Source organism: Centroberyx affinis, unplaced genomic scaffold (assembly GCF_046629955.1).
Source record: "Centroberyx affinis isolate AG114_WGS23_722 - 3 ecotype Tasmania unplaced genomic scaffold, CSIRO-AGI_Caff_v1 ptg002071l_1, whole genome shotgun sequence".
NCBI lineage: Eukaryota > Metazoa > Chordata > Actinopteri > Beryciformes > Berycidae > Centroberyx > Centroberyx affinis.
Genome location: NW_027280401.1, coordinates 75,580 through 89,971, shown reverse-complemented (window position 1 = coordinate 89,971; position 14,392 = coordinate 75,580). Strand labels below are relative to the sequence as shown.

The following is a 14,392-nucleotide window of genomic DNA, read 5'->3' as shown; positions in this document are numbered from 1 at the left end:
AACAGAACTCATGATAACCAAGTCATTCAAATGTTATCGTCTCAGAAAAGATATTTTGAACCCTTTTGCCGTTTATGAAGTTCCCTACAACCTCAGAAACCCATAAATCACTTGCTATAACAACATTTAAATGGCAAAAACTAAGTTCCATTAACTGTGTTTTGAACATATGACACACAATTCAAACTGACAATCACTTCTTTATTTCAAAACCACTCAAACCAAGAACACCTCTTGCATCTCTTTAGTGTTACAAAATAAATAATAACATATACTAACAAGTGTGTGGTTAAAGCAGGTTCATGTCTACATATCCTCTAATCAAAGGCAATGAAAAGCCTCAAAATGCAGATTTTTTTTGAATAAAGTTTAAAAAAAATTAGTCTAGCTTTTTGGTATTTTCACTGAGGAAATTAAACCCGGATTGATTATTTAGAATAGCACATGGCAGGTGGAAACGTTACACAGAAATAATTTACTCGTATTGTTTTGGTAGAACTGAATTTTGAGTAGCAGAACCATTATCCATATTGAAAAGTCTCCAGCGATACCCAGCCTGTCAATGAACAACATACAAGAAGGTCTGGTATCCAAAAACGAAGACATACTGAACTAAGGGATGGTTCAGGTTTCCAAAAAGCCTATTTGATATCGTATTTATCAACAGTACGTTCAGTCCATCAAAAAACAAATAACGAAAGCCTGATGCTACTGATGCTACTACAAGTTGATAGGACCACAAACTTTTACTCAGAGAAAAAACAAAAAACAAAAAACAAATAAAAATGTAGTTATTTCTAACCCTATCAGAAATGCATTATTCCCAAATTACAATGGGCGCACAAGGAATTTGACTTGGTTACTTGTTGCTGACACATAACACAGTTACACAACATTGTGTTGTCTGGCTGTCTTTAAGGAGGAATTTAACAAGGACTTATGTATGATATTGTTCAGAAGAATTTTAACCCAATTGACTCGCCTTGTTTTGATAACAACAGCTTATGCATCTAATATCTCAAAACCCTAAACACTGGGCCAAGTTCATTTTAGACGGACTAAAAGGACTGCCGGTTCATGATAAATCAGACGTCTTAAAAACCTGAACTGTCCCTTTAAGGGATAGGTCAGCCAAATTTTATTCAGCAGGATAATTAACTAATTCCAGTCCTGATGGAGCTGTAATGGGCCTAATTGGCCACTTACTTGTTCCTTCACTTTTTATAGCAGCCATGTTCTCCTCAAAAAAAGCTCCCTGAGATAAACAGGGCTGTAAAGCATTTATATTTTAGGGCATTTAACCGACACTCTCATCCAGAGTGACTTACAGTGAGTAATCAGGTAGAGTTCAGTGTCTTTCTGAAGGACACAGAACACATGGACACAAACTGACTGTTTAACCACTAGGCCAACCTCCTGCCTAAAAGCCAAATCGCTAAATAAAACAAAATGTAATTTTAGGTCAAAATTAAAGTTTGGCAAAAGTCTTAACTTTTAACTCACTCAGAATAATTACAAAAAATACAAATTACCAAGGCCAAAAAAAGGATAACTTTTTAAAAACCTGACTGAACGTGCATACTGGTTTTCAGTAACACCCTGCTTCCCAGTTCCACAAGTCTTTTACTTTATGTGCCTTGCTTTCTCATTGACCCCCCCCCCCCGCCCCCCCCGCTCCACCCACCCCATCTCCACACACACACACACACACACACACTTTATGTACATTTAAGTACTTGCATTCAAATTGAACCCTGGGACTTAAGTCAACTGAATTTTTTATGAAAGATTTTATCAATGTGGCTGAATTTAAGGCAGATTATTGTATAAAACGATAATATACAATTGTCTGCTCTAAATAAATAAATAAATAAATAACTAGATTGTAACAGCTTCATGTAAAGAGTTGTACAAACAGGCAGGGGCCTCCAGTGACATCATCACCTTCTTCTTCTTCTAAACTCCTCTGAAACCCATCTATCTGAGAACCCGTCTACCTCTGAGTTACAATCCTGGACAATGAGGCTCTGGTATACAGCAGGTGGATTGTACATCTATGTCTAAGTCTATGTTTAAGTTGGGGGGAATCAGCTGTTACTCCTACTTTGCCTTGTATTCAAACTATTTGCTTGCAAGACTCATTTGAAAAATTGTTTGCGAGGGCACTGAGGAGGAACACTGAGGAGGAACACTGAGGAGGAACACTGAGGACGAACACTGAGGTTCATCCAACATCCCTTCCTCAGTAAACAAGTTCGATTTAAGTGTGAATTTTGGGCCTATATATAATTTGTCTTTCACATACCTGTATGTAAGAGAGAAATTATATATAGGTCCAAAATTGCCAAACTTATCCTTTAAATAAAGTCTTCTTCACACTGTAGTCATCCATCAGATCTAGCAGTATCTGGTATCTCATCATTCATAAAGTTTTACATCCCTTCAGTCCCTTCAGCCTCAGCAGCTGACCTGAGGAGAGTTCACGGTTGCTTGGTTGTGAAGCGCAGCTTGGTGCCCGGCCTGCGGCCCTCGGGCTCCGGGTGGATGGTCCTGAAGGTCAGGTTGATGCGAGGGCCGCGGTCGTGGTACTCTTTAGCCACCTGGTGCTGTTGGACACAAGAGAAAATGGATATAAGAGACATTTTACATTTACAGTTTAGATATTCAGGTGACGCTCTTATCCAGGTTGGCATCTCTAACCATGAGGCTTCCCTGCTGCAAACATGAGGCTGACGAGAGAAGTGCAGCGATACAGTAGTGTGAAATAGATTTCTCTTTTTTTGTTCTGCACTCATCAGATTTGCATTTCTTATCAAAAGATGAGTATGAGGCAAAAGTACAGGCCGTCAGTTATTGATCCTGACAATTTTATATTGTATTCACATATTAATATACATTTTAGAGCTGCAACGATTAATCGATTAATCGATTAGTTGTCAACTATTAAATTAATCACCAACTATTTTGATCATCGATTAATCGGTTTGAGTAATTTTTTAAGAAAAATAAGTCAAAATTCTCTGATTCCAGCTTCTTAAATGTGAATATTTTCTGGTTTCTTTACTCCTCTATGACAGTAAACTGAATATCTTTGGGTTGTGGACAAAACAAGACATTTGAGGACGTCATCTTGGGCTTTGGGAAACACTGACCCACATTTTTCACCATTTTCTGACATTTTATAGACCAAACAACTAATCGATTAATCGAGAAAATAATCGACAGATTAATCGACAATGAAAATAATCGTTAGTTGCAGCCCTAATACATTTACTAATTTATCATGATACACAATTCTGTTGTCTAAACTAATGATAAGAAAACTTTATTTAAAAACTGACAAAAATGAGGTATAAAACATTTTAAGGAATATTATTTGAAATTTTCAGTTTTGTTTGACATCACCCGTAACATTACCATGCAGTTCAATGCGATAAACATCAATTTGATTATTTAACATGATTTTTCATATGTAAGCCATATCGTCATACATGACAATGGTTATTGTGATATTTCAACCACATTGCTCAGCCCTACAGCAAAGTGTATTTGAATCTATACACAGCAAAGAGGACCAATTTCACATGACAGTCCCAGATTTATATACAGAAAAGTATACTTGAATTTATATATGAAAAAAAGGACCGATACCCTCGCTGCTGTCGGTATGTTCCAATAAGCAGATATGGAAAATAAGAAGCTTTGACACTGACAGACACGCAACTAAGATAAGAAAACAAACAAATATGAAATCACAAGGGAAGGAGATCGATGTTGCCAGGAGTTTTTTTTTAAGGGTGTGTTTGTTTTGCGGCTGACCTCTGCACTCGATACACAGGTCAACAAGATGATGTCGAAACATGCGGCTCCAACAACAAACACTGCTTTCACACGGGGTAAATGTCCCTCTTTGCATAAACAGTACTAAATATTTTCCGAATGAGCACACACGTACGAACATGAACACACGCACACACACACACACACACACACACACACACACACACACACACACACACACACACACACACACACACACACACACACACACACACACACACAGTTCACGTGGCAGCCTGGCCAGGGTTTTTTCCAACTAGTTCAACATTCAACACTGTCTTGACCTCTGAACAGGGGACGGGGATGATGATCTATCTCTCTCTCTCTTTCCTTCTGTGCAACACACACACACACACGCACACACATGCACACACACGCACACACGCACACACACGCACACACTTGTTATGGTTTGTTTTAGGCTGGAAAGTTTAGTTTTCAGCATCCCTTGCTCACAGGCAGTTCACTGGTATTTGCTGAGCGTGGGGGAGAGCATTACTCACTCACTTTCCCGTTCCTGATTTTCACACCCGACGATTCGAACCGGTGACATTCTGATAACAAGTTCTCCAAGCTTTATGCGATCGGTTTGTCACTTAGTATAATACGATGAGTGCCGGAAAGTTTAGAAAAATCACAAAAAAGTATGTAAAAGAACTTACCTGACGCTTAATTGCCTTGATGCAGTAAACATACTCCAAGGAGTTAAAACAAACACCAACAAGAAGCACTTGAGCTGCCTAATGTCCCGCCATAATCACCATGATATATTAAACATGACCAGTTATGCTAATGAGGTCATTAATTAAGCGAATTAATGCATTAATTAGCAAATATTTCTGTGTCAACATACTTGTCTTCATATCACAGATGGGTGGCAAGAAAATCAGTTTCTCCTCATTAATATGCAAATTTGTGCAGCAAAGGATGAAGTTTCTATCATGTATTGTTGAGTTATTGTGTCTAGAATGTGTCTACACACACACACACACACGCACACACACACACACACACACACACACACACACACACTCCATGCATGTCTACAGCCTCTTGTTACCTCCATCTCAAAAGGAGGTGAGAGGTTTGTTTATCCACAACAGCGTAAAAGGAACGAGTCCAGAACTGGCAAAAACAAAAAAAACCCTGAATCCCCCCTTCAGATAAATGAAGTTCTGTAGCAGGATTGACAGGTTTAGCTAAATATTTTATTTATTTCCAAACTTCTCTGACGGAGTTAGGGGCTTTGCTAGACCGGCTTGGATTAGAGCGGCAGAGGGAGAATTATGGCCGGAGTGATCTTCTTTTTTCTGGCAAGTTCTTTAAAGGAGAGATGAAACTTTTCTTGAGACACTCAGGGAGGCTTTGCCATAAAACGCTGCTGACCTTCTCCCTTTTTGTTTAGCTCATCCCTCTCTCACCATCTGTCTCTGTAGCTCTCTCTCTCTTTTTGTCTCTCTCTCTCTCTCTGTCTGTCTCTCTGCCTTTCCATCTTTCTCTCAGTCCTTTTCAATTTTCAATTACTTTTTCAGCACGATTGGATTGTTAAACAGAAACAATATTGCTAAAGCATTGTACAAAATGTAATGTCCATTTTGAATGGAAATATGGCTCTCAATGATGATTTGGAGCTTTTCACACTTCAAGAGAAAGTGACTCTCTGTCTCAACCTTGCAAAGAGTGACCACATACTCCATTTTCTATTCTGGTACCATGATTTCTAATATTACCCTTTTTCAGCTGCCAATTGACTTGGGGTGAGAAAACCGAGGCAACAAGAGAAATGGAGAGAAAAATCGGCTCTACAGGAGGTAGGTGGTGGCGTCCTTTTCAACACAAAGTTTTATTAAGTTTATCTCACTGACTTACTAATCCTAACCTCCAACTCTAAAATGAGCTCTTTCTCTTGGCTACAATGCCCTAACAAGTCACTTTCTAGTAATCGTGCTTTACTTGTGAGGACAAAGAAAGTTAAACCGGTTGTATATCAGCATTTCCTCTGTATTCCTTTAGCGGTGTTGCGCCACCACAGCAAGTAAATGACCACCACTGCTAGAGAAAATGTGAAATTAAAATTAGCATTGTAATTTAGTCTTACAACCATCCAAAACTAAAATAAGTGTAGTCCAAATGTTTTAGAAGTAATGATTTTAGTATGATTAAAAGACACTTTTAAGACTGCAAACTCAACTTGAAACATAACTTAGACCCAAACAGCGACATGGATATGGAAAAAAAACCAACTAGAATTATTCCCTCAAGCACCACAGCTGCATAAAATTACAGAAGAAACACTGTATATATTCTATCAATATTTGGTATCTATTCAGGATGTATATGAATTTGTATATTTGTTTTATATGTGTATTGATATGGCTTGATATAAACATATTTGACACAAGACAGAGGTGGATCTTTTATCCACAGACCCTGACAAAGGCTGAAAATGTTTTGTTGTCATGAAACTGAATTCACTGCAATATAATAAATATATCCTTGTCATCGAGCGCGACCCCATTCTTTTGAATAGAAACTGGCTACACACTCGCCGACTCTCTCACACACACACACACACACACACACACACACACAAAGACTTTCCCATCCTCTCTCATGCACCGATATAAACCCGTCGCCCGTCCCTGAGTGTAAAACAAATTGCTCTCATTATGCTGAAGCTCTGCTCTTCTCTCTAGGCCACTTCATCCATCCAGACTGCCTGTGGAAACCGAGCTCCTTGAACACAGGTCTATCCTCTCACGTGTATTCAGTCGGAAGTACTAACACACACACACACACACACACACACACACACACAAACACTGTAGAGCTGTTTGTCATGCTACATCCACTCCGTCCTCACCTGACCTCACCTGGCTGAGGTGGAAGAGTTTCTCAACACATGACTATTTAAGTGTCCAAGGGTAGATGGGATTACCGTTTGTGCCGAGGTCACTGTCTTTTAGTTTTCTCCTATAGGCCCCGCCCCACTTTGGGTTTCCACACCAAGACAAAGCTGACAAACTGGCGGATAAAATGCTGAATGTCGGTGTTGAACTTCAGAAGTAAAGTTCAAGTCACCATCTAATGGTGTGGCCTGGGTGGGTCCTTGTGTTTGATTGGTGGAGCCTACCTGCCAATCATCCTGCGTGGCTCCGTCCATCAGCAGTAGAGTTCCATGACTGAGAGGAACCCGAATCCTCTCCACATAGGTGTAGTCACCGTTCTCCTCCTGACACACACACACACACATAAAACAGGTATACATGATAAAACTCACAAGAACACACACACAGTGGGGAATAAAAAAAACACAAACTGAGCTCAAGGTACATGCTGTTGCCCACATATCACTACTAACTGCCAACACAACTCATCTACATCACGACTAATGAACCCTACCACCTAAGAAGTGTATACTTCAACCCTTGAAATAACAGATGACTATCAGCTGTAGCGCTCTAAACACTCATGTCAGTTTAAACACAATGCCTAACTTAAGCCTTCCATCTGTCCTTATCTTAGTGCGTCTCATTCCCAGCCAACTCACCCTCGCTTCACTCTTTCACATTCTGTACCTCTGTTATCCACCACCCCACCTCCTCTCCACTAGTCACGCCCTTTTTCCTTTTTATTAAGATTTTAACAGCAGTTCTGCTTTATTAGGCAGTATGCAGTCAAAGCAGGAGATAACCACCTTGCCTAAGAGCCAAGTCTAACTAAGTAACTAAGCAACTAACTAACTCAATAGAGACAGGAAAGATTGGAAAGATTGAGCAGGTTTCAGAAAGCCAAATCTAAGACTTTTTGGGACCATTTTAATGCTACTTGGAATTGGATTTAAGACCAATTTAACAAGCAAAATGAAAGAAACAAAAAGCTGGCAAAAGCATAGCTATTGAGGGTTCTGAAACTGTCAATCCTAAAATCTCAAATTTAATTGAGAACAACAACATGGTGAAAAAAATCTCTAATTACTCAGATGATCTCCTCTGTTGCAGCCCAAATCAAATGAATAATTTAGCCTGATGAGACAGAATGATTTAGGCCAATAAGACAGTTGTATTTTTACATAATTACATCATTTTAAAAAAATGATGATTAGCAATGTTGGGTCTCCAAATTTTCAGGTAGATGTGGGCTCACAGACAGCTATCACAACTTTGGCTCTGCTCAAGTTTGTGCCATAATTTGATTGGGTTTAGGTCAGGCTACACCAAACCAGGCTAAAGTTTTCAAGCTCTACCGTCATCCCACAGACTGATCCTCACCGGCGGAGGCTGCTTGCGGAGGCTGAAGATCCTGGTGTCGCCCAGACTGAGCGAGGCGATAGTGGGCTTGGCACCCAGAGAGGCCTCGTCGTCACTGTGCCAGCCGATGCTGTCGTGGCCGTCCCGGTAGTGGTTGCACAGCAGGGAGTTGAAGCTGTGTCCGCTCGCCTGCTCCACCGCCTCACGAAGGGTCAACAGCAATGGATGCCACTGTTTTGGGGAAAATAGACAAAAAGAAAGAAAAATGAGAATTCAGCAGATAACAAAAAAATGGGAGAGACAGCAAAATAAAGAGAAACAGAGTGAGAAGCAAACAAGAGACAACAGAAGAAAGACGAGGCAGCACTAAACATGTTGTCCCCCATGAATAATGCAATCTGGGTGTCAACGTGTCACCTCTTTTGACCTGTAATTGTGGGCCAATCAGTGTCATTTAAAAAATTCTGGGGCATAGTGGTGTGATACATCATTTCCCTAGGTTTCATCAAAATCCGATCAACAGTCTCTGAGAACGGAGACTTTATGATGCGGTAAAACACAGCAAGTGAGGAAGAGACAACAAAATTATGAAAGTGAAGAGAATGAAAAAGAATGTGGGAAAGATACTGAGTGAGTAAAGTGTTTGTTTCTTCCTTTGGGTCTTGGTGGTATAATGTGTTTATCTGACCTGTGTGTTGGCATCCATGGTGGAGTGAGCGTACGTATACGGCAACTCTCCATACCAGCAGGTCAGCCTGGGCTCCTCATACGCCTCGCCTGGACAGCAAACACACACATTCACTTTAAAAAGATGCTGCATGTAGCATTCCTAAACACCAAAATATCATTGTCAAATATATAATAACTGTAAACAAATGAAACCATGGTGGAGATGATTGGTAATGGTGCTGGTATTTCTCCAAATTAAAACCACATTTCCCATAAACCCCTGTGCTTGCTGTCACACAGAGGATGTTAGTTGCTTCATTTGCAGTGGAAGAACAGCACCCTCTAACTGTTTTGTGCCATAAAGTAATAACCCTTTGTGCCATAAAGCATTCCATCAGATTTCCCACGACCCGCCGGCATACAATGTAAAATGCAGTGTAGAGGCTGCAAGTCTTCTCAGCGATGGTTTTGTTTGTTTACAGTAATTACACTAATGTCTTAAAGTTAATAATGTATTGATTTATGAATGCTACACATCACATCTTTAATGATTTATTTAAACCCACAGCAATGAATGTTGATTCGCATTCTGGTGCTCTCAACCCACCAGATGCACACACCCAAACACACACACAAACACACTAATCAACAGGCTCTAAGCTCTATCTCAGTAATTGGGTCATGGCAATTTGGACCCAACAAAGAGAATGGATCCAGTCTGCATTCACAGCCCGGCTAGACGTCCCTTGAACCTGGTCTACCTTTGTTTTCTGCGTGACAATTAAGGCAGAAACTTGACACATTTCTGTTCCCCATGTATTCCTGGCCAGTGTCAACACATTGATCACCTGCTTGGTCACTAGATCGCTTCCAAGCAGAGAGAAAGGTAAACATCTAAATCCCATCTCTCTCTCTGCCTTTCTTTCTCTTTCTCGCTCCGTGTCTCTTTCTCTGGGCACAACAAGGCCTCTTCCAAGAACCAAAGCTTTGCCATCAATGTGTTTTGGCCAAGCCATTGGTACTAGGAAACAGCGAAACCAAAACACAGCCACTGCTCCAATGGCCATTACTTTTTATGGCCCTGAGCAATTCAGGGCCTCCGGGGCTAATAGTTGTTACTGCGTGTGTTCATTTTTCAACTAAGAAAAGCCTTACTCATCCATAAAAAGATGCTATCAGAGGGAAAAAGATCAACAAAACCAATCACAGAGTCTGATTTAGAGCCGCGTGCTCTGGTCGGAAAAAGTGAGTCAATGCGTTGAAGAGGGTTATGAAAGAAGGCAGGGTGGATGACAGACAAGAAAGTAGGAAAGGTGATTGGTGGTGGTTTTAGGAGGAGGGGAGTAAACACCCATTCCACTCCTCTTCCTCAACCCCAATGTCCTTTGTTGACAGTCTGAGGAGCGATGCATCGGGGCTTACCCAACCTCCCTCTTTGCTCCATGTTTAGAAATCATTTTAGTCACTTGTCTTCATCGTGCTGTTTATCTGCCGCTGAGTTATCGCAGAATAACACACAGATGGACGAGAGCCAGCTGAGAGAGAGGCTGACTCCTGATGCAACGCCTGGCCGCGTCCCAACAGACTCACTGTATATAGCCTGTCTGGATACGATGTGTAATGAAAAGTTATTCTTTCCTTTAAAAGGAAAACGCCAACTGTTTCGTAAATCAGCTCTTTGCACAACGTACCCACGTGTGAGAGGGAGACTGGTGATAGTTTCACCTCAGTGTGTGTGTGATTCATAGTCATTCATGTTGTTTCCATTTTGTTTTTATCCTATCATTATCGTCCTTATTGAGTTCTGGTTGCCTTTTAGTTTCCATTTCCCAATTCTGTTGTGTTTTTGTTTGTCATCTTGATTTGTGTTATGTGCGTCACTGTTTTTCATTCTCACATGTGGAAAAACATGAAATCAAACTTGAGGAAAAGAAAAGTAGCTTAACACTAAAATGATAACGGACATGACCCCAAAAACAAAATGACCCCCCCCCACTGCCACAGCTATGAAAAGGGGAAACCCTGGTACCCCCCATCTGTAGTTTTTAAGCCCCTGGTACCCACCTTGTCTGTAGTTGGTCTTCTGGGACCAGGGAAGCTCTGCTAGCAGCTTACTGAACATCCAGTCAGCCTCCTCTGGGGGAAGAAAACCAGGAAGCAGCCGCAGTCTGGACGGATGGAAAAAAAAACACACACACACACATATATATATATATATATATATATATATATATATACAGTATCTCCCATGTTTAGTATTCTTGACAAGGATACTCTAGACTAACTGAGGACTGACTTGTGTGACTGACAGAAAACTAACTTTCTCATCCACTGGCCAAAGTAGCTGGTGGATTCCAAAATTCAAAATTCAACACCCACTTTCAATATTCCAACAGCCAAATTGCTTTGTAGAACAGAAAAGAGAGTCACTGTTTATCCACCAAAGTGTCTGGTTAAATTGGCAAATTTACCAGCCGAAATTAAAATTTACCAGCCTTTGATTGGTGGCGGGTGTTAGTGTCCCACCCTGTTTAAATGGCACAAATCTAAGGTGAGTAAGATGAACATTAATATGTTATCCATCTAAAATATCTGATGTAGAGAAGTATAAAAAGGTCTACTCGTTTTAATTACTATAAAGACTACTTTTGGAGAAATTAGATGTTTGGTGCCTTGCTCAAGGGCACTTTGGCACTGATGGCGGCCACCACAGATGTAATTCCAGACAGCTTCCAGTCACCAGCTCACAGCTGGAATACACCCTCTCTGCTGGGAATTGAACTATCAATATTCTACATCTCTCTTTGTCTCTTATTTTATTTCTATTCCTATAGCAGATCTCTCTTACATGATCATTCCTGGGTCTCAAGAATATTGTCAGGGCACTTTGCCACTGACCCTTGGACTCCTTCCTGTTGGTTGCTTGTAATTTTGGTTACCTAAGGATTTAAGCGTCTTCTAGTGTTGCACTCCTAAGTCGCTGTAGATAAGAACATCAGCTAAATTCCTAAAATGTAAATGCAAATATATTCTTGGTTGTCCTCTCTAGATCAAGGCCAACTTGCCATATGTACTGTGCCTCATAATCCTACAGATAATAACATCATAGCTCAGCCTCATGTGTCCTGGTATGTTAGTGAGACACAAGGCATAACGTTCACTAGGAGCTAAAAAATACTAGAGGAATGACTGCCATCTAGTGGAGCGGGTCCTCCAGCACCATCACTCACCATAGACTTGTCATCTGCTCTGAACACACTGGTTTGTTTCTGACCAATCACTGTTCACACTATCCCTTTCCCTTTGGTTTCATTTTCTTTCATCTTTACTTCCATCTGTGTAAAATTTCCTCCCCCTTAGACCGTACTTACCTGGAGACTCCTGATGGTCCATGGCTGATCTCATATTCACCTGCCTGCCTGTCCAGAGCAAAATGATGCTTGTTAGTCAACCTGTAAACAGTACACAGCCAAGTGACGGGCCAAAACTTCAAATGATTCAAGTAAAGATCAACACAAATAGTAGGTAGACTTCATATGAAATTGAACCCTGAAGAAATCAATCTGGTATTTACAAGATATTCTATGTTGTGTGTTGAGATACTCAGTCAGGTGATAACTCAATATCATTCAAGGAATGGTAAAATCCCCAAGATTAAATTAGTCAGCATCCCACTAAAACCAATGCCATCCTCCGACTGCAAGGCTTGTTTGCAAGATCATGTTTTCCTGGCTTTCATTGCAAGGCTGTGCTGTTTTGCACAACCTGTAAATGTTTACAGTGTAGGCCTAAATCCATTTGAAAAAGATACGCATCTTTCACAAGTCATGATCATTTTCATAATCTTACCAAAATAAACAGTCTGATTTCGGTTTAGGAAACATCTGAGGAAGGGCAGGGGGTCGAAACATCAGTCGGCCAATAAATCACTGGGAGCTGATTTGCAGTTGTGCAGATTCTATTTTCATCATCACATATTGTGGAGGGTAGGTAAAATGTTTGAAATCTAGCCTATGTGGAAATTGCTATAATGCAGTAATGGAGACTACAGAGATATTTTGTGACTCAAAAAACAAAATATCTTAGCATGTCACTTACTCTATCACCTTCTCTGGTGGGACGTCTCTTATCGACTGCGGTGAAGAAATGAGAGAAGGGAGGAAGGATTAGCACTTCCTTAAAAACCATACATACATACTATAGAAGACCAATTTCCAAAGAATGCTATGGCTTTTTTCATGTTTACTCTCTACCTTGGTGGGCTGTTGAAACTCAAATGCTCGCTGTGGCCCAAATCCCCAAGACACAGGGGCTGAGTTGGCACTTTTGGGTTGTGGGTTGTTTGGGATTGCGCCTGTGGAAAAAAAAACAGAGTTGTTTTCTGCAGATCAGACAGGTTAGTGGGACTCTACTAGACAATGGAGGGTCGATGGTTCAACCTCTAGTACTGAGCATAGGATAAGAAGAAGGTGATAATATTGGGAGCATTGCTTATCACTAAAATCACTATGGTCTATGTTATCCTGGTTCTCTGTAGATATCAGGGAAGGGAACCAGGGATTTAAAATAGTAGCAAAAAGCAAAGAACAGCAAACATGTGTCTGTGACTGTGTGTATGTCAAAAAATGTAAACAAAAACATTTACTGCAGTGTATGGGACTATAAATAAACAAAATAACCTGCTCTAATTATAGGATGGGTAGAGCAGGTTATATTCTATCAAACGCTACAGTGTACTATAGTGTAACCTAACCTACCTGTTGGTCTTGGTTGTTTTGGCAGCTGTTTGGCCCAGGAGCCCTGGACTCTGGCACGCTGACGCTTATCCGACATCACATCTAGTTAGAAAGACAGATCACTTGCCTATACTATACTGCTTTCCTACAAAGATAAACGCAGACTAGCTTGTTTGAAGACCAAGAGCTTCCAGAGGCAATATGGGACTCTTTCCTCTGTCCTGGACACAGCAGCTGATAACAGGCACTTTAAATATTTTATTTGAGTTTTCAAATATGACTGTTCACAAATGTGCCAGTCACAGCCAACAGCTGGCATTTAGTTCATTTTAATTTCTACACTCGCTGGGAAACCAGCAGTTGTGGACTTTTTTGTCTAGGTTTATTTCACCATTCATTATCTGCTGTCAGCTTTGATTAAAATTACATTACGCTTAGATAACAGCAGTGTGTGTTGTTATATTAGGTTTACAGTAATGGGGTCTAGATTTGATCTGCTTTGCCTGACTACAGCTGACATAACGCTCCAGAAGCTAGCTTTAGGTTAACAGAACCTTAAATAAAATATATAATGAGTTAGTCAATTAATTTCTCAAGGTATAAGCCGAGGTGTTTTAGGTAGCTAGCTAGTTAGCCTGCTTGAAGCAAAGCTAGTTCATTCAAGTAACGTGACTAGCTAATGCTAAAGTTACTTCAATGAATAATCTGTACATTTCCAATTACGTTAAAGTTTCATTATGTAGTTGACTAATGTTGAACACTATCTCCAAACTGTATTACTTACCTAGCTGGTCGATAAAACACTGCAGAATAGCCAGCAGAAATCAAACAGCGTCACATAAGTTTGAACGACTATGGTTTGACAGCCATAGCTGCATGGAGTGTTACAAAAAAATA

The 14,392-nt window shown here is 40.4% G+C and overlaps 1 protein-coding gene across 1 annotated transcript; it reads right to left on the bottom strand.

Annotated features, from left to right (window-relative positions):
* Positions 1-1,760: 1,760 nt before the first annotated feature.
* Positions 1,761-14,363, bottom strand: alkbh3 (alkB homolog 3, alpha-ketoglutarate dependent dioxygenase). The gene is made up of 10 exons (XM_071531380.1): positions 14,280-14,363; positions 13,517-13,597; positions 13,013-13,113; positions 12,858-12,892; positions 12,131-12,178; positions 10,824-10,927; positions 8,779-8,867; positions 8,112-8,321; positions 6,974-7,072; positions 1,761-2,606 (listed from the first exon to the last, which is right to left on the bottom strand). The coding sequence occupies exons 2-10, from the start codon at positions 13,590-13,592 to the stop codon at positions 2,481-2,483; spliced, it is 888 nt and encodes a 295-aa protein (XP_071387481.1). The 5' UTR covers positions 13,593-13,597; positions 14,280-14,363; the 3' UTR covers positions 1,761-2,480.
* Between the last annotated feature and the right edge of the window lie 29 nt (positions 14,364-14,392).

Excerpts from the sequence above, each read along its gene's own strand:
- alkbh3 (XM_071531380.1), bottom strand. The coding sequence starts at position 13,592 with ATGTCGGATAAGCGTCAGCGTGCCAGAGTCCAGGGCTCCTGGGCCAAA. Across the intron at positions 12,893-13,012 it reads AGTTTCAACAGCCCACCAAG|TCGATAAGAGACGTCCCACC; the intron begins GTAGAGAGTAAA and ends TCTTCACCGCAG. Across the intron at positions 8,322-8,778 it reads CCATGGATGCCAACACACAG|TGGCATCCATTGCTGTTGAC; the intron begins GTCAGATAAACA and ends TCCCCAAAACAG.